This window comes from Pristiophorus japonicus, chromosome 3 (assembly GCF_044704955.1).
Source record: "Pristiophorus japonicus isolate sPriJap1 chromosome 3, sPriJap1.hap1, whole genome shotgun sequence".
In the NCBI taxonomy this organism is placed as follows: Eukaryota; Metazoa; Chordata; class Chondrichthyes; family Pristiophoridae; genus Pristiophorus; species Pristiophorus japonicus.
In genome coordinates this window covers 233,301,427-233,322,235 of record NC_091979.1, presented here as the reverse complement: position 1 = coordinate 233,322,235, position 20,809 = coordinate 233,301,427, and the positions used below count along the sequence as shown (strand labels likewise).

Here is a 20,809-nt window from a genome sequence, read left to right as displayed (position 1 = left end):
GGCGGGGCGGGGGGGAGAGGGGGGCGCGGGCGGGGCGGGGGAGAGGGGGCGCGGGCGGGGCGGGGGGGAGAGGGGGGCGGGCGGGGCGGGGGGAGAGGGGGCGCGGGCGGGGCGGGGGAAGAGGGGGCGCGGGCGGGGCGGGGGGAGAGGGGGCGCGGGCGGGGCGGGGGGAGAGGGGGCGCGGGCGGGGCGGGGGGAGAGGGGGCGCGGGCGGGGAGAGGGGGCGCGGGCGGGGCGGGGGGAGAGGGGGCGCGGGCGGGGCGGGGGGAGAGGGGGCGCGGGCGGGGCGGGGGGAGAGGGGGCGCGGGCGGGGCGGGGGGAGAGGGGGCGCGGGCGGGGCGGGGGGAGAGGGGGCGCGGGCGGGGGGAGAGGGGGCGCGGGCGGGGCGGGGGGAGAGGGGGCGCGCGCTGGGCGGGGGGAGAGGGGGCGCGCGCGGGGCGGGGGGAGAGGGGGCGCGCGCGAGGCGGGGGGGGGGGGGAGAGAGAGAGAGAGGAGAGGAGAGACGGGGCACGGGAGACCGAGAGAGAGCGAGAGACAGAGAGAGAGGGAGCCAGACAGAGACGGAGAGCGCGAGACGGAGAGCGCGAGGGTTCGGGACAGTGTGGGCCGGTACGGGGTGACGCGCGGTCTCTCATGGAAGGATTTCTCACCGTGACTAAACAGAGCAGCAGCTTCAGGCAGAGACTCTTCAAACTGTCGGAGCCGTCACCGCACAGCAACGCATCCAAACTCTCCATCAGGTTCTGTGAACAAAAGCAAGAAGAATGATCACACAGAGCCCATCGCCACACCGCACCGAACTACAGAGCAATCCCAGTACACAGAGTCTCCACTCGCCTGATATGGAGCTGCACTCGTTCCCTCAGGCTCAGGGCGTGGTCGCATTGTTCCCTCGGGCACAGGCCTGGTCGACTCGTTCCCTCGGGCACAGGCCTGGTCGACTCGTTCCCTCGGGCACAGGCCTGGTCGACTCGTTCCCTCGGGCACAGGCCTGGTCGACTCGTTCCCTCGGGCACAGGCCTGGTCGACTCGTTCCCTCGGTTAGGATCCCCCAATTGTGGCCCAATTGAAGTGGATGGGTTGCTATTGAATGCAGCGAGCAGTAGAGGTGATTGCCTGGGTTCAAATCCGCCTAGTGCTCAGGGAGCCCCAGGTGTCTCTAAAACTGTCGTCACTCCGCTCATCCAACACAGCCAGTCGCGGAGGAGTTGAAATTTCCTCCAATTGAACACTGGGAAGACCAAAGCCATTGTCTCCAGACCCCGCCACAAACTCCGTTCCCGTGCCATTGATTCTAACCCTACCCCGGGCACCGTCTCAGGCTGAATCAGATCGTTCGCAACCTCGATGTCTGAGCTTCCGACCCTGAAACCTCTCTGTCGCCAAGATGGACTACTTCCACCTCCGTAATATTGTCCGTCTCCACCCCTGCCTCAACGCATCTGGTGCTGGAACCCTCCCTCTGTGCCTTTGTTGCCCCCAGACTTGATTATTCCAACGCTCTCCAGGCCAGCCTCCCAACATAAACTTGAGCTCATCCATCCCTCTGCCGCCCATGTCCTAACTCGCACTAAGGCCTGTTCACCCACCACCCCCCGACCTACATTGGCTCTCAGTCGCTGAAAGCCCTCTTTTTAAAATGTTCTCATTCTTGCTTTCAAATCCCTCCACAGCCTCGCTCCTCCCCATCTCTCTAACCTCCTCCAGTCCCACAACCCCACCACCCCGAGATCTCTGCATTCCTCTGATTCTAGCCTTTTGAGCATCCCCCAATTTTAATCGCTCCACCATTGGCGGCCATGCCTTCAGCTGCCTGGGCCCTAAGCTCTGGAATTCCCTCCCTAAACCTCTCTGCCTATCTCTCCTCCTTTAAGATGCTCCTTAAAGCCTACCGTTTTGACCAAGGTTTTGGTCACCTGACCTAATATTTCCTTATGTGGCTCAGTGTCAAAATTTGGTTTGAATAACGCTCCTGCAAAGGGTCTTGGGATGTTTTACAATATTGAAGGCGCTATATAAATGCAAATTATTATTAACCGGTTAAAGCGACACAGCTTATCAACTTCCTGCCGCTTGTCCAGGCAGGACCAATAACAACAACTTGTATTTATATAGCGCCTTTAACATAGTGAAATGTCCCACGGCGCTTCACAGGAGTATTGTGGGATAAAAATTTGACACCAAGCCGCATAAGTAGAAATTAGTGCAGGTTTGGTCAGGTTTGAAGGAAGAAAGAGAGGTAGAGAGGCGGAGAGGTTTAAGGAGGGAGTTCCAGAGCATGGGGCCTAAGCAACAGAAGGCACAGCCACCAATGGTTGAGCGATTATATTCAGGGATGGTCAGGAGGGCAGAATTCGAGGAGCGCAGACATCTCGGGAGGTGGGGGGGGGGGGCGTTGTGGGGCTGGAGGAGATTACAGAGATAGGTAGGGGGCGAGGGCCATGGAGGGATTTGAAAACAAGGATGAGAATTTTGAAATCGAGGTGTTGCTTAACCGGAAGAACCGGCAAGGGTGGAGACGGGTGATGTTACGGAGGTGGAAATAGGCGGCCTTGGTTATGCTGAGTTACACCGGAGGGCTATCCAGAGTGGGAAACATCGCACCACCAGTGGCACTCTATCGATGAACCATTCCAGCTCGCTCAGTCCCATCGATGAGGCATTGTAGATCGCTCTGTCCCATCGATGAGGCATTGTAGATCGCTCTGTCCCATCGATGAGGCATTGTAGATCGCTCAGTCCCATCGATGAGGCATTGTAGATCGCTCAGTCCCATCGATGAGGCATTGTAGATCGCTCAGTCCCATCGATGAGGCATTGTAGATCGCTCAGTCCCATCGATGAGGCATTGTAGATCGCTCAGTCCCATCGATGAGGCATTGTAGATCGCTCAGTCCCATCGATGAGGCATTGTAGATCGCTCAGTCCCATCGATGAGGCATTGTAGATCGCTCAGTCCCATCGATGAGGCATTGTAGATCGCTCAGTCCCATCGATGAGGCATTGTAGATCGCTCAGTCCCATCGATGAGACATTGTAGATCGCTCAGTCCCATCGATGAGGCATTGTAGATCACTCAGTCCCATCGATGAGGCATTCCAGATCGCTCAGTCCCATTATAGATTGCTCAGTCCCATCGATGAGGCATTCCAGCTCGCTCAGTCCCATTGTAGATCGCTCAGTCACCAACATTGCCCTGGCGCGCTATCGGGTCTGTGACAGAATTGGTTCTGGATATCCCCCCCCCCGCCCCCGACACTCACCTTCATCCGAAGCTCGGCTTTGTCGAAGCCCATCAGCATGTTGATAATGTCGAAGCCAGAAGTCGGTTTGTTTTTCTGATGGACTCCTCGAATCAGGGCGCACAGCGTCTGGGGTGGGGCGGGGACGGGTTGGGGTGGGGGGGGGGGGGGGGGGGGAAAACAGGAACAGAAAATGTAACCCAAGCGGCAGCTACTCTTCAAACCCCCAACCTGGAGCACCAGACAGAGAGAAAGGATAAACGGAGGTGGAAGATGGGAATGGAGGGGCTAGGGAGGGGATTTCAGAGTCCGGAGGGCTGAAGGCACGGCCACTGATGATGGGGCGAAGGAAAATAGGGAAATGCAGAGGCAGAGGAACCTAGGGTTTCTGGTGACTGTAAGGCTGCAGGAGGTTACAGAGCTAGTGAAGGAGTTTAACAAGAGAACGAGAATTTCAAACAGAGGCTTGAGTGGGCCAGGAGCCAATGTCGGTCAGCAGGAGCAGAAGTGATGGGGGAGCAGGACTTGGCGTGAGATAGGATACCAAAAGCAACAGCTTTGGATGAACGGAAGTTTACGAAGGGTGGTGGGTAGGAGGCTGGCCAGAGGCTGGTAGGAGAACATTGGAAGAGTCGGGTCTGGAGGTGACAAATGATCAAGGTTTCAGCAGATGGATTGAGGCAGAGCCAGAGATGGAAGATGTTACGGAGGTGGAAATGGGCAGTTTTTTTTTAAAAACATTTATCCTCAATTGTCAGCATCACTGGAAAGTTTACTGCCATTCCTAATTAAGAACATAAGAAATAGGAGCAGGAGTCGGCCATTCGGCCCCTCGAGCCTGCTCCACCATTCAAAACGATCATGGCTGATCCGATTATGGACTCAGCTCCACTTCCCCGCCCACTCTCCATAACCCTTTACTCCCTCGAGAAGGTGGTGGTGAGCCGCCTTCTTGAACTGCTGCAGTCCTGTGTGGTGAAGGTTCTCCCACAGTCCTGTTAGGGATTCTGACCCAGCGACGATGAAGAAATGGGCGATATTTTTCCAAGTCAGGATAGTGTGTGAGACTTGGAGGGGAACGTGGAGGTGATGGTGGTCCAATGCGCGTGCTGGCCTTGTCCTTCTAGGTGGTAGAGGTGGCAGGTTTAGGAAAGTATTGGAAGAGTTGAGTGGGAGAGGGGGAGGTGGAGGTGGGACAAAATGCGGGCAGGATAACTCTGTGCCCCCACTTGTGTAAAGTGTGAACCCACCCCACAATACCACACCTTACCTGTAATGCGTTCACCACCTTGATCTGATGCTCCTCGTTCAAGGACACGATGCAGTGCTGGAACAGACTGTTGATGTTGTCCTTCAGCTTCATCAGCTCATCGCCATCCACCGATTCCAGCTTGGTCTCCAGGTACTCCAGGTTCACCTAGAGGGCACAGGGCAAAGGTCAACCAGCCAGCCAGCCGTTCCTTCTGGAGGACTGCCATTCACACGGGGCTCCTCCAGCTGCTCCACTGAAACGGCCAAAGGGAAAGGAATTTCGAAAGGAAAGTGGTGGCTGTCGGATTGAGGGAGGGAGGTCCTGAGAACAGGTGGAGTCCCCTATCAAGGACCCTACCCATCCATTTAATCTCCTCCCACAGCCCTGGACACTCTCCCCTATCACTGACTCTACCCATCCATTTAATCTCCTCCCACAACCCATGTACACTCTCCCCTATCACTGATTCTACCCATCCATTTAATTTCCTCCCACAACCCTTGTACACTCTCCCCTACCACTGACCCTACCCATCCATTTAATCTCCTCCCACAACTCATGTACACTCTCCCCTATCACTGACTCTACCCATCCATTTAATCCTCTCCCACAGCCCCTGGACACTCCCCCCATCAAGGACTCTACCCCACCCATTTAATCTCAGAAATGAAAGTTCTAAATAAATACTACCTGATCTCCAAGTCTAAATTTCAGAATATTCAATCAGCTGAACATCTGCACAATGCAAATCCAGGCCTGCCACGCTCCACGGACAATAATATCCCCCCAACTCAGCAGCCACTGTGTCCTGACCCACACCAAATACCCGCAAATTAGTCAGTACAATCCAACACTGCAAGGAAGAATAGACAGAATATTCCAACTAACCTTCATCAGGAAGAGTTCGTCCCAGAATCGAGGACAGTTCTTGGCCGGGTCTTCATTCTGTGACGGAAATATCAGATTACTCGGGACTTTCAGAAACTCTTTCGCTAACTTCTCATCATCTTCTAAAAGACGTTACTGGGACACAGTTCCTCCGCCAATCTGTGCCCCCCCCCACCATTAATCGTCAGAGCTTCTTCTAGCGTCTCCTCCTCTTCCCCCTCTGCGCTCTCCTCGCTAACCCCCCAGTCCAATTTCCTCAATCTCCCTTCCTCCATGTCCTTTCCTGGTGCCCCCTCTCCCCCTTTCTAATCTCTCTTTCCCCCTCTTCCGTCCACCTCCCCTGTTCCCCCTTTCCCGTCCCATCAGTGGAGCCACCACTGGCAGGAGGATGTAATTACAGCGCATGGCGTTTATATTACACATCGGGGCCAAACATCGCAGTATCTATGGGCCCACACACACGCTCCCATAGAGGTCCTGCCAGTGCCGGCTCTCGGCGTGTGATGCGCATGCGCCAAAATCCAGCACTTGCGAACTTTGACATGTTGCACGCATCCCCGGGGGAAAGGCCTTCACGGGCGAGATTGGGCTATTTGCACAACTTTGTCCAGCGAATGTCCTTCAAACTCTTAAGCCTGGTAAAAGCAGGTGTAAGGCCTACTTTGACCAGCATAAGCGTTTTAATAGATAGAAAAAATAAATGTTATACCCTGTTTATGAAGATAAGTTTATTGTTTTTTAAATTTATGTGCGTGGTTTATTTGATTTTAGGGGTACTCTCAGCTCAGAACTCCCATTACTATGAATGAGAATACCACGCTCCCAGGATACGTGGGCCTCTATGCTGGGCTGTACACCTGGGCCTTGGAGCGCAAGTGTTCATTCCTCCGGGACCACCCGGTATGTTCGTAAAATAACTTTCGGTCGGAGGCGTCTGCCTGCAGGAAACCTCCGACCGCTATTCACTGCCCATAGTTTCCTACATTACAACAGTGATTACACAGATTATCTGGTCATTATCACATTGCTGTTTGTGGGAGCTTGCTGTGCGCAAATTGGCTACCGTGTTTCCCACATTACAACAGCGACTGCACTTTAAAAGTGCTTCATTGGCTGTAAAGCGCTTTGGGACACCCTGAGGATGTGAAAGGCGCTACATAAGTGCAGGTCTGTCTTTGTTTCTTACACAGGTAAGTTCCGTTTATAAATGTGGATGTAGGAATTCGAGATGAAAATATAAAAATATGTATTTACATCTGCAGGCCTAGTCCAAATATCGTCCGGCCTCTAACCCTGCTTCACCTGAAGACTGGTCTGGATTCTCCTGGTGATAATACAGCAGGAGACTTACTGGAAATATATTAAATATCTGTGGGCTGTTCCTGTTAACCTTTTACATTATAAATTCCACGTCCACATCAATAATGGAAAATATCTATGTGAACCTGTCACATTATGATTTCACTCTGCCCCTCAGTGCAGGCACCATTTCCATTAGCGATGTGGGCACTGGAATTTATAATGGTGACAGGTGACATGAGGTGTGCAGCGGGGAAAGATTTTTAATATAGCTATCGATAAAAATTCAAACAGAAAACTAATGCCTCAAATACAATGCCAAATAATCCCAGAAGATGTGAATATTTCTCATGACAGCATCGCATTCCAATCCATCAAACAGAACCAATAGTTCTTTTGCATCAATTCCCCTCTGAGTCTCACACCATCTGACTTGGAAACATATCGGTCGTTCCTTCATCAGGGTCAGAATCCTGGAACTCCCTCCCTAACATCACTGTGGGAGTACCTTCACCACACGGACTGCAGCGGTTCAAGGTGGCGGCTCACCACCAATATTACCTCGAAGCTATGCACGTGCCACGACACGCAGTAATCGGACAGATCCCGCGCAGGTCGCTCTAAAGCTTTTACATTGGAAATACTGCACGTGTGCAGAGAATTAAAGGGAGCGCGCATTGAAAGAATCAGGCCACGCAGATCAAAGCGTAGCTGACCCCGGGAACATGGCTCACCACCACCTTCTCAAGGGGCAGTGAGGGATGGGCAATAAATGCCGGCCACATCCCGTGAATGCCGCAGTCCATCTGCTGCTCATGGAAACACGCAGCCCTGCCTTCAATCAATTCACATGCTGTATCACGCACCTTGAAGATTTCATCGTACATTAAAACCACCTTCTCTTTCAGCAGTTTCTTGGTGGACGATGCTTTGTGGAGAAGCCCTCTCTTTTTCTCTATCTGCGCCATTGTGTGGATTCTGAAACAAGGATGTCGGGCATTAGCACACGGTGATGTCACTCGGTTTGTCACAGCTCCGCCGTACCGTTCATATTTGGCAGAGACCACACTTAAGCCAACGTGCATTGGTGCTACGCGACGTACCTGAGCGATATTACTTGACCAACCCAACCCAAAGTGCTCTCACTGTAACCAGACAGAGATCTGTAACCAAGGGTACTTAGTGTCAGCCCAGTGGGTAGCACACTCGTCTCTGGGTCAGAAGGTTGTGGGTTCAAGCCCCACTCCAGGAACTTGAGCACATAAATCTAGGCTGACACTCCCACTGCAGTGCTGAGGGAGTGCCGCACTGTCGGAGGTGCCGTCTTTCGGATGAGACGTTAAACCGAGGCCCTGTCTGCTCTCTGAGGCGGACGTAAAAGATCCCGCGGCACTATTTCGAAGAAGAGCAGGGGAATTATTCCTGGTGTCCTGGGATCAATATTTATCCCTCAATCAGCATAATATAAAAACAGATTATCTGGTCATTATCACATTGTTGTTTGTGGGAGCTTGCTGAGCATTGTTGTTGGCTGCCGCGTTTTCCACATTACATCAGCGACTACATTCTAAAAATTACTTCATTGACTGTAAAGCGCTTTGAGACATCTGGTGATTGTCAAAGGTGCTATATAAATGCAAGTCTTTCTTTCTTTAGTGTTACACAGTGCGAAAGGCTCTCTCCCGAGTTGGATACACAATCTATCACTGTACTTCTGGGTACTGACCCATGGATTCAATGGAAATAGGTTTTACACATGCTCCGTAGGATCTCCCCAAAACCAACCTTGCACATTGTCCATGACAATTGGCTCGATCATGTCCAATTCAGATTCATCAAAAGATCAAGCCAACAGCTTCAGACTCCCTACAATTCCTTCCCCTGTGTGTGTAATTGACAGTGTTAGATCCTGTGTGCTGTCACTAGGTTTTCAGTGAAGTGGAATGATGGGTATGACACTTTGACACACCAGATCTGCTGTGGGCACCGTGTGAAGCAGCGCTGCAAACACGTTCTTTCTGAATGTATTCACCATGTAACCAGTGACCGCAGCAATTATTCCCCTGCATGTTTCACGTGCCATCTTCGCCCTGGTCAATTCAAAATGAAGGTTTAGTCAGTGGCTGCAGTTGAATAAGTTTATGGGTAGTACTCTCAATTGAGTCAGAAGATCGTGGGTTCGAGCCCCACTCCAGAAACTTCAGTACAAAAATCTAGGCCAGGACTCCAGCGCAGTACTGGGGGAGCGCCACACTGTCGGAGGGGCAGTACTGAGGGAGTGCTGCACTGTCGGCGGGGCAGTACTGAGGGAGTGCTGCACTGTCTTTCAGATGAGACATAAAAGGTGGACATCAAAGATTCCATGGCACTATTTTGAAGAAGAGCAGGGGACTTATGCCTGGTGTCCTAGCCAATATTTATCCCTCAACCAACATCTCTAAAACAGACTATTGCTGTTTGTGGGATCTTGCTGAGTGCTAATTAGCTGCCACATTTCCTATATTACAACAGTGACTACACTCCAAAAGTGCTTCATTGGCTGTAAAGTGCTTTGAGACGTCCTGAAGTTGTGAAAGACACGATATAAATGCAAGTCTTTTCTCTTTTTCTTTCTAATTCACGGTCTTTGAAGTGTTACTGGTCACATTACAGTGAACAGCACTGATTTCTCATGTCCTGTCAAAACTGGTTCTATTTTATATTGTGAGATTCTCATTGCCTTCAGCTACCAGATGGGCACATATAGGGGTGAAAGTCGGACTGGGCGAGGACATAAAACAAGTGATATTGCACCGCCCGCCCATCACACCCCTAGCCCATGGAACCGAATATTGTGGGGGGGGGGGGGGGGGGGGGGCTATATCGGGTAGTGAATGCGATACCACCTACTTTGTGCCCATGCCCCAGTCAAACATCCCCCCCAAACGTCTTCTCCTGTTGACTGGATTGTGTGAAGGTTACCAAATATCGACTTACCTTTACTGGACGAAACGTGCTCTGTCTCTGCAAGTAATACTAAGTTCAGAACGAGGGATTATACATCTAAGATAGTCACTAATAAATCCAATAGGGAGTTCAGGAGAAACTTCTTTTGCCTCGAGAATGTGGAACTCGCTGCCACAGGGAGGGGTTGAGGTGATTAGTAGAGATGCATTTAAGGGGAAGTTGGATAAACACATGAGGGAGAAAGGAATAGAAGGATATGGTGATGGGGGTGGGGGGGGAGATGGAGAGGGGTAGCAGGAGGCTTATGTGGAGCATAAACACTGGCACGGAGCAGAAATGGCCTGTTTCTGTTCTGTAAATTCTATCTAATACAGTATATAGAAACATAGAAAATAGGTACAGGAGTAGGCCATTTGGCCCGTCGAACCTGCACCACCATTCAATGTGATCATGGCTGATCATGCAACTTCAGTACCCCATTCCTGCTTTCTCTCCATACCCCTTGATCCCTTTAGCCGTAAGGGCCATATCGAACTCCCTTTTGAATATATCTAACGAACTGGCATCAACAACTCTCTGTGGTAGAGAATTCCACAGGTTAACCACTCTCTGAGTGAAGAAGTTTCTCCTCATCTCTGTCCTAAATGGCTTACCCCTTATCCTTAGACTGTGAACCCTGGTTCTGGACTTCTCCAACATCAGGAACATTCTTCCTGCATCTAACCTGTCCAATCCCGTCAGAATTTTATATGCTTCCATGAAATCCCCTCTCATTCTTCTAAGTTCCAGTGAATATAAGCCTAGTCTATCCAGTCTTTCTTCATATGTCAGTCCTGCCAACCCGGGAATCAGTCTGGTGAACCTTCGCTGCACTCCCTCAATAGCAAGAATGTCCTTCCTCAGATTAGGAGATCAAAACTGTACATAATATTCAAGGTGTGGCCTCACCAAGGCCCTGTACAACTGCAGTAAGACCTCCCTGCTCCTATACTCAAATCCCCTCGCTATGAAGGCCAACATGCCATTTGCCGCCTTCATCGTCTGCTGTACCTGCATGCCAACTTTCAATGACTGATGTACCATGACACCCAGGTCTCGTTGCACCTCCCCTTTTCCTAATCTGTCACCATTCAGATAATATTGGGCCTTCCTGTTTTTGCTACCTAAGTGGATAATCTCACATTTATCTACATTATACTGCATCTGCCATGCATTGGCCCACTCACCTAACTTGTCCAAGTCACCCTGCAGCCTCTTAGCATCCTCCTCACAGCTCCCACTGCCATCCAGCTTAGTGTCATCTATATATAGCTCAGGTGCTCAGGAAACCCATCACCAATTATCCCCTGGTATGAATTATTGGTCGCTGTTGGAGCTGGGGTTGTTTTCTTTGGAACAAAGGAGGCTGTGGGGAGACCTTATTGAGGGGCCGAGATAGAGTGGATAGAAAGGGCCTATTTCCTTCAGCAGAGGGGTCAACAACCAGGGGGCATAGATTTAAACTAAGTGGTAGGAGATTTAGAGGGGATTTGAGGGGAATAATTTTCACCTCGAGGGTGGTGGGGTCTGGAACTCTCAACTCTCACCACATTTAAAAAGTATCTGGATGTGCATCTGAAGTGCCGTAACCTGCAGGGCTATGGACTGAGAGCTGGAAAGTGGGATTAGGCTGGATAGCTCTTTGTCGGCCAGCGCGGACACGATGGGCCGAATGGTCTCCTTCTGCACCGTGAATTTCAATGATTCTGCATTCATCCAGACAAGTGGACTTCGGCCCTGTAGGAGATGGAAAGGTCTTGGGGGGGGGGGGGGGGGGGGTCAGGAGGTGAGACACTCACCGCAGAATAGCCAGCCTCTGACCTGCTCTTGTTGCCACAGTATTTATGTGGCTGGGGTTCAGCCAGCTAGGTTTGTGAGAAGTTTGGGGGCAGAACTCCGGGAGCATCTGACACCCGTCCATCAGCATTGCGAGAGTCAGGGGAGCGGCGGGGGTGGGGGGGGGGGGGGCAGGGGGAGGTGAATAGTGAAGGAAACAAAGAATTTATGGGCCAGTCTCTAGGAAAGTTGCTCGTATAATTTAATGTCCTGCTGGTCTTGCATGAAGCAGCGTGCTCTCAATATTAGATTACATGATAAACAAAAGTGATCTCTCCTGAGCATGTCTGTCAGCATGAAACAGTAATTACAAACATCAGGGTCATCTGAGGCTTAAACCAATTACTTTGTTGACAAAATGTACGACGAGGTGACTCACGGAAAGCAAGGCGGCTTTTACAGATCACGCAGTGCACGAACCCCTGCCACCAATCCCCCCGATTAATAGGGCAACTACAAATCACAGGCACATCCCTCAGTGGGCAGCACACTCACCTCTGGGTCAGAAGGTTGTGGGTTCAAGTCCCACTCCAGGGACTTGAGCACATAAATCTAGGCTGACACTCCCAGTGCAGTGCTGAGGGAGCGCCGCACTGTCGGAGGGGCGGTGCTGAGGGAGCGCCACACTGTCGGAGGGGTGGTACTGAGGGAGCGCCGCACTGTCGGAGGGGCGGTTTTTCAGATGGGACGTTAAATCGAGGCCCCGTCTTCCCTCTCAGGTGGATGTAAAAGATCCCACAGCACTATTTCGAAGAAGAGCAGGGCCAATATTTATCCCTCAATCAACATCACAAATACAAATGATCTGGTCATTATCACATTGCTGTTTGTGGGAGCTTGCTGTGCGCAAATTGGCTGCCGCGTTTTCTACATTACAACAGTGACTACACTCCAAAAAGTATTTCATTAGCTGTAAAGTGCTTTGAGACATCCGGTGGTCGTGAAAGGAGCTATAGAAATGCAAGTCTTTCTTGTTAAGTATCCTATGCCAAAGGAGTTGGGCAGTCACAATTCAATTTAAATGCACAGCACAAATCTGTTCCTTATTCAGTGCAAATTGACATTTCAACCCAAGAGACTTCACAGAATAGCTGGTGAAATAGAAACCGGTCACTAAAATGGACAGCAGGGGGGCGGGGGGGGGGGGTTAGGTTCAGAGCTGGGTACTGGGAGCTTTAATGTGTATCTAACCCGTGCTGTGCCTGCCCTGGGAGTGTTTGATGGGACAGTGTAGAGGGAGCTTTACTCTGTATCTAACATACTATAACGAGTGAGTGTGAAGGTACTGATGTCCTCCCTATCTCCCTAACCTCCTCCAGCTCTACAACTGTCCAACATCTCTGCCTTCCACCAATTCTGGCCTCTTGTGCAACCTCGACTTCCATCGCTGCACCATTGGCGGCCGTGCCTTCAGTTGCCTGGGCTCCGAGCTCTGGAACTCCTTCCCTAAACCTCTCCACCTCTCTCCTCCTTTAAGGCGCCCCTTAAAACCTACCTTTTTCACCTGTCCTAATATCTCCTTATCTGGGTCGGTTTCAAATTTTGTTTGATAATTGCTCCCATGAAGGGCCTTGAGACGGTTTACTGCTTCCGTCCGATATATATCGATGGAGTTTGATAGTTTCTAACCCAAATAACAAGGAATTTTTGACCATACAGGCTTCTGTATTCATTTCTGTGTAGTGTTGCAAATTCTTTTATCCCAAACATTCCAAGCCCACCAACCCCCAGACTTAAACCGCCCTAGATAATAATGGGGCTCCAGAACGTTATCTGACCTATCGTTATTTTTGAGGACAGATGACCAGCGAGGTTCCTGTAATCCAATTTCCCCCATTCAAGGTCACAAGGTTCGCCCCCTCTTTGAAAGAGCTATCCAATCAGTCCCATTCCCTGCAAATAAGAACAGAAGAAATAGAAGCAGGAGTCGGCCATTTGGCCCCTCGAGCCTGCTCCGCCATTCAATAAGATCATGGCTGATCTGATCTTGGCCTCAACTCCACTTCCCTGCCCGCTCCCCAAATCTTTTTCCCCATCAAGTATTTATCCAATTCCCTTTTGAAAGTTACTGTTGAATCTGCTCCCACCGCCCTTTCAGGAGTTCCAGATCACAGCAACTCACTGTGCCAATACAATTCTCCTCTCCCCCTCTGGTTCTTTTGCCAATCACCTTAAATCTGTGTCCTCTGGTTACCCACCTTCCTGCCACTGGAAACAGTTTCTCCCCATCTACTCGCTCAGACCCCTCCTTTTGCTGGCTGTGATTCCACAGGCACACTGTAGGCGCTTCCCCAGGCTGGTCATTCTTCAGCTGTGAGCCGCCATGGCAGAGTATCGGCGGGCTATTTGACCATCGGAGCCGTCACGGCTGAGCCTGACCTTGCCCGCACCTGCACACACAGGGGGGGGGGGGGGGGCGGGCACCGATCCAATTTTCGTCTCGCTAACTCCGGGGCAGTGAGGCCAATCTCAGAGGTTCATGCACGGTCCTGCTGGGATCAGGCTACTCGACAGACCGGAGAGTTTTGCTGGTCCACGTCGCTTGGTTAGGCACTGGCTTCACCGGCAGGGTAAGTACTGCAGGGAATCGAATACGGCCAGGGTGATCTCCTGGACTAGTTTCGATTGCCTGGATGGGTCGGAGGGGAATTTTCTTTTCCAATTGGCCTGAGTTTTTTTCCCTCTCCCAGGAGATCACATGGCTCCGTTTGGGGTGGAGTGTAGAATGTTTCGGTGCAAGGGGTGTCACAATTGTGTGAAGCGGACTGGTTGGGTTGGGTGCGCTTTGCCTTTCCGTCATTGTTCATTGTTCATAGGTTTATATGTAACTTTCAGGGCTGCTGACTGAGGGTCGTGCGGCTCTTTGTCGGCCGACGTGGACACGATGGCCTAAATGGCCTCCTTCTGCGCTGTAAATTTCTATGTTCCTATGTTTCATGAGCTGCACAACTGAGGAGCTTAAATCTTCACCCCTAAAGTGGGCCAAAGGTAGCATCTCGGGGGGGGGGGGGGAAACTAAACAAGAGCAGAGCTGTGTGGGCAGCAGAGTAAGGGCACAGTGTTACACCTGGGATCTGTCTGCTTTTCCCTCCCCGAGTCAATCACTGATCTCAGTCACAGCACCATGGTGGGACAGCCATGGAGAGGAGCCCAACTTGCCGCAGGGAAAAGGGATGGGAGAGAATCATCCTACACATTTCTCACAAGCCAGTCCTACTGGGAAGAAAGACCTGCATTTATATAGCACCTTCCGTGCCCTCAGGATGTCCCAAAGCGGTTTGTAGCCAATGAAATACTTTTCTTTTGAGGTGTAGTCACTGTTGCAATGTGGGAAACGTGGCAGCCAATTTACGCACAGCAAGCTCCCACAAACAGCAAAGTGATAATGACCAGATAATTTGATTTAGGGATGTTGGTTGAAGGATAAATATTAGCCCTAGAACACCGGGGATAACTCCCCTGCTCCTCTTCCAATAGTGTAATGGGATAAGAACATAAGAAATAGGAACAAAGAGTGGGCCATATGGCCTCTCGAGCCTGCTCCACCATTTAATACGGTCATGGACTCAACTCCACTTACCCGCCCGCTCCCTATAATTCCCTTATCGTTTAAGAAACTGTCTATTTCTGTCTTAAATTTATTCAATGTCCCAGCTTCCACAGCTCTCTGAGGCAGTGAATTCCACAGATCTACAACCTTCTGAGAGAAGAAATTTCTCCTCATCTCAGTTTTAAATGGGTGGTCCCTTATTCTAAGATCATGCCCTCTAGTTCTAGTCTCCCCCATCAGTGGAAACATCCTCTCTGCATCCACCTTGTCCAGCCCCTCATAATCTAATATGTTTCGATAAAATCACTTCTCATTCTTCTGAATTCCAATGAGTAGAGGCCCAACCTACTCAACCTTTCCTCATCTCCAAAATCAACCTAGTGAACCTTCTCTGAACTGCCTCCAAAGCAAGTATATCCTTTCGTAAATATGGAAACCAAAACTGCACGCAGTATTTCAGGTGTGGCCTCACCTTGTATAACTGTAGCAAGACTTCCCTGCTTTTATATTCCATCCCCTTTGCAATAAAGGCCAAGATTCCATTGGCCTTTCTGATCACTTGCTGTACCTGCATAGTATCCTTTTGTGTTTCATGCACAAGTACCCCCAGGTCCCACTGTACAGTAGCACTTTGCAATCTTTCTCCATTTAAATAATAACTTGCTCTTTGATTTTTTTTTCTGCCAAAGTGCATGACGTCACACTTTCCAACGTTATACTCCATCTGCCAAATGTTTGCCCACTCACTTAGCCTGTCTATGTCCTTTTGCAGATTTTTTGTGTTCTCCTCACACATTGCTTTTCCTCCCATCTTTGTATCATCAGCAAACTTGGCTATGTTACATTCAGTCCCTTCTTCCAAGTCGTTAATATAGATTGTAAATAGTTGGGGTCCCAGCACTGATCCCTGTGGCAGCCCTCTAGTTACTGATTGCCAACCCGAGAATGAACCATTTATCCCAACTCTCTGTTTTCTCTTAGTTAGCCATTCAGCTATCCATGCTAATATATTACCCCCAACCTCGTGAACTTTTATCTTGTGCAGTAACCTTACATCCAACAACAACTTGTATTTATATAGCGCCTTTAACGTAGTGAAACGACCCAAGGCGCTTCACAGGAGTATTATGCAATAAAAATTTGACACCAAGCCGCGTAAGTAGAAATTAACGCAGGCTAGGTCAAAGAGGTAGGTTTTAAGGAGCGTCTTGAAGGAGGAAGGAGAGGTAGTGAGGTGGAGAGGTTTAGGCAGGGAGTTCCAGAGCTTGGGGCCCAGGCAACAGAAGGCACGGCCACCGATGGTTGAGTGATTATAATCAGGGATGCTCAAGAGGGCAGAATTAGAGGAGCACAGATATCTCGGGGCGGGGGGGTTGTGGGCTGGAGGAGATTACAGAGATAGGGAGGGGAGAGGCTATGAAGGGTTTTGAAAATAAGAATGAGAATTTTGAAATCGAGGTGTTACTTAACCAGAAGCCAATGTCGGTCAACGAGCACAGGGGTGATGGGTGAGCGGGACTTGGTGCAAGTTTGTGGCGGGGACCGAAAACAATGGCTTCGGTCTTCCCAATATTCAAATGGAGAAAACTTCTGCTCATCCAGAACTGGAGTCAAGTCTCAAGGTAACAAAGACATGGATGAGGGCTTCAGCAGCGGATAAGCTGAGGCAAGGGCGGAGACGGGCGATGTTATGGAGGTGGAAATAGGCGATCTTAGTTGTGCTGCAGATATGTGGTCGAAAGCTCATTTTAGGGTCAAATATGACGCCAAGGTTGCAAACAGTGTGGTTCAGTCTCAGACAGAAGTTGGGAGAGGGATGGCTAGGCAACAGAGTTTGTGGCGGGGACCGAAAACAATGGCTTCGGTCTTCCCAATATTCACCTGGAGAAAATTTCTGCTCATCCAGATGTCGGACAGCAATCTGACAATTTAGAGACCATGGAGGGGTCAAGAGAAGTGGTGGTGAGGTAGAGCTGGGTTGCTGTCAGCATACATGTGGAAACTGATGCTGTGTTTTCGGATGAAGTTGCAGAGGGGAAGCATGCAGATGGGGAATAGGAGGGGCCAATGATAGATCCTTGGGGGACACCAGAGGTAATGGTGTGGGAGTGGGAAGAGAAGTAGTTGCAGGTGAGAGAGCAGTTGGGGGTCAGTAGACTGAAAAATGGGAGGGGGGGGGGAAGAGGCAGGTCAGAGAGAGATGGAACAGGGATCAGGAAGAAATTAGTGAGGTTTGGAGAGAGGGGTAACCCCCGAGAGCTGTGGATGCTCAGTCTTTGAGTATATTCAAGGCTGAGATCGATAGAATTTTGGGCACTGAGAGAATCAAGGGATATGGGGATCGGGTGGGAAAGTGGGGTTGAGGTGGATGGTCAGCCATGATCTCATTGAATGGCAGAGCAGGCTCGAGGGGCCTCCGTTTAACGTCTCATCCGAATGATGGCATCTCCTACATTACAATAGAGACTACATTTCAAAATATTTAATCGGCTGTAAAGTGATTTGGGACATCCCGAGGTCATAAAAGGCACTGTAGAAATGCAAGTCTTTCTTTTTCCGAGAGTGTAGCGCTCCCTCAGCACTGCCCCTTCGACAATGTGCCACTCCCTCAGCACTGCCCCTCCGACAGTGTGCCACTCCCTCAGCACTGCCCCCCGACAGTGTGCCACTCCCTCAGCACTGCCCCTCCGACAGTGTGCCACTCCCTCAGCACTGCCCCACTCCCTCAGCACTGCCCCTCCGACAGTGTGCCGCTCCCTCAGCACTGCCCCTCCGACAGCGTGGCGCTCCCTCAGCACTGCCCCTCCGACAGCGCGGCGCTCCCTCAGCACTGCCCCTCCGACAGCGTGGCGCTCCCTCAGCACTGCCCCTCCGACAGCGGCGCGCTCCCTCAGTATTGCCCCTCCGACAGTGTGGCTCACCCTCAGTGCTGCACTGGGTGCGTCAGCCTGGTGAAGCAATCCCCCTCCTTGCTCTGCCTTTTCCTGATTTCACTGAAGATATGGCTCGCCAGGAACCAGTCGCCCCACAGTACCTCATTCAACTGGCCATTCTTCATGGAGCAGCTGAGACACCAAGTGTGGCAGGCTATTTGGTGGAACAATTGCACCCAACTGCCGTTCTATTGGAAAACGCAAAGTTGTCTTCATGATAAAAGAAATCACAAAACTTGTCCACATTAAAAAAGTCTCCAGGCTTTAAAGCAAAATTATTTCTCAATTCTTTGTTGTCAGGATGAGTGAAAAGGCCAACATTTATTGCCCATCTCCAGTTGTCCAACGAAGATGGTGGTGAGCCGCCTCCATGAACCGCTGCAGTCGGTATGGCGAAGGTGCTCCCACAAAGATTTTAGGGAGGGAGTTCCAGGATTCTGACCCACAACGATGAAGAGACGGCTGATACACGTCCGAGGCAGGATGGCGTGGGACTTGGAGGTGGTGGTGTTACCATGCTCTTGGTGGTCTTCTCGGTGGTAGAGGTCGCATGGGTCAGAGGTCATGATGAAGTAACAGTGATGCACTCAGTGCAGTGCCTCCAATTGTATGTACCGCAGTCAGTGAGTTGCTAATGCAAGGGGGTGGATACTGAGTCCAGTGACAGGGTGCCGGGCAAGTGAATCGCTCTGTCCTGGATGGTGTTGAGCTTCTGATATGTTGTTGTAGCTGCAGCTATCCAGGCACGCAGTGAGCATTCGATCACACCCGTCTGGTGGAGAGGTTTTAAGGGGTCATGGGGCGAGTCACCCATCTCAGAATACCCAGCCTCGATCTGCTCTTGTAGCCATGGTGTCGATATGACTGATCCAGTTAAACTTCTGGTCAATGACGGCTCCCCAGGAAGCTGATGGTGCAGAGATCAAAGGTCGGGGGAGGTGGGCGGACTTTCTCTTGTCCAAGATGGTCATTATCTGGGGCTTGGCGAATGTCACCTGCCACTTATCAGCCCAAGGCTGTCCGTTACCCAGGAGCGCTGAACACTGCGGAATGGTCAGCAAACAGCCCCACTCCTGACTGTACAACAGGGGAAAGGTCATGGAGGAAATGGCTGAAGATGCTTCTCTGAGGAACTCCTGCACTGACGACCAGCCTCCCACGACCACAGCATGTGTCAGGCAGGACTCCAGCGATTGCAGGCCTTCTCCCCTTCACCACCATTGACTTGGGTTTGGTGAGGGATCTTTGGTGCCATTCTCCATCAAATGCCAAGCTGGTATCAAATGCAGCTGCTCTGCACTCTCTTCTGGCATTCAGCTCTTGCGACCACATCTGGATCAAGGATGCAGCCTCGTGCTTCTGACAGAACCTGAACTGATTCTAACTGTAAGCCTGATTTAGCTCCCCCAATGGTTCTATTGGGGAGGGCACACAAGGACTCCCAGAGCTGGGGGCGGGGGAGCAATTTGCCAGTTTCTAGTTCCGATCGCTAAGCAGTGACCCCGGATGAAAAGTTCATGTGTGGACAGGACAAATAACGAATGGCCACTTGGAGTAGAATGGGCTTATATTCTCTCGAGTTTAGTAGAATGAGAGGTGAACTCATTGAATCGTATAAAATTCTTAGAGGGCTTGACAAGGTAGATGCAGGGAGGCTGTTTTCCCTTGGCTGGAGAGTCTCAGGGTAAGGGGTCAGCCATTTAGCACTGAGATGAGGAGGAATTTCTTCACTCAGAGGACTGTGAATCTGTGGAATTCTCTGCCCCCCCGAGGACTGTGGATGCTGAGTCTCTGAGTATATTCAAGGCTGAGATCGATAGATTTTTGAGGAATCAAGGGATAGGGGGAAATCGGGCAGGAAAGTGGAGTTGAGGTAGAAGATCAGCCATGATCTTATTGGATGGCGGAGCAGGCTCGAAGTGCCATATGACCGACTCCGGCTTCTAATTCTTATGTTCTTAAGTTTAGCAAACTAACCACAGTCGTGGCTCAGCACAGCTAACTCATAAGAACATAAGAAATAGGAACAGGATTAGGCCATTCGGCCCCTCGTGCCTGCTCCGCCATTCAATAAGATCATGGCTGATCTTCGACCTCAACTCCATTTTCCTGCCATGTCCCCATATCCCTTGATTCCCTTAATATTCAAAGTGGATGTGTGTAATGCATTCACATTATGCCATGAAAGTTGTAGCCACCGTGATTTGTGCACTCTATTTTCCGCTGGGACCATTTTTCCCAGAAGGTTTATTCCACTTTTAGGTGGGTTTTGAGGTTCCATGGAGGTGGAGCAGTATTCCCCTCCCCGATGATGTCCAGCGATGGTAAAGCTGGTTCAAAAGTGTGATTGGTAATTTAATATTCGGAGTGACTACTGAAACCGCATCATTTGAGGTTCAGTATTAAGGGCTAGAGCCAAAGGTGGGCATCAGAAATGTTACAAGGACACCCTCAAAGCCTCCCTGATAAAATGCGACATCACCACTGACACCTGGAGTCCCTAGCTAAAGACCATCCTAAGTGGAGGAAGTGCATCTGGGAGGGCGCTGAGCTCCTCGAGTCTCAACGTCGAGAGCGTGAAGAGGTCAAGCGTAGGCAGCGGAAAGTGCATGCGGCAAATCTGTCCCACCCACCCCTTCTCTTGGCGATTGTCTACCCCACTTGTGACAGGGAATGTGTTTCTTTTATTGGACTGTTCAGCCACCAAAGAACTAATTTCAGGAGTGGAAGCAAGTCAATTCCAAGGGACTGCCTGTGATGATGAGGGCTAGTGGTCAGGGGCTCGTGATCAGGGGTTGGTGTCACAGGCCAGTGGCTGGGGTCA

General features: G+C 50.8%; 1 protein-coding gene across 3 annotated transcripts in view; it reads right to left on the bottom strand.

The window, feature by feature from the left end:
• armh3 (armadillo like helical domain containing 3) overlaps window positions 1-20,809 on the bottom strand; it is a 222,651-nt gene that overhangs the window by 195,228 nt on the left and 6,614 nt on the right. For all 3 annotated transcript variants that reach the window (XM_070876412.1, XM_070876413.1, XM_070876410.1), the window contains 5 exons: window positions 7,548-7,659; window positions 5,383-5,439; window positions 4,513-4,659; window positions 3,264-3,371; window positions 651-743 (listed from right to left, as the gene is read on the bottom strand). In XM_070876412.1, the coding sequence (XP_070732513.1) occupies window positions 651-743; window positions 3,264-3,371; window positions 4,513-4,659; window positions 5,383-5,439; window positions 7,548-7,649 (507 nt within the window). In that variant the 5' untranslated portion in view covers window positions 7,650-7,659. The remainder of the gene's footprint in view (window positions 1-650; window positions 744-3,263; window positions 3,372-4,512; window positions 4,660-5,382; window positions 5,440-7,547; window positions 7,660-20,809) is intronic.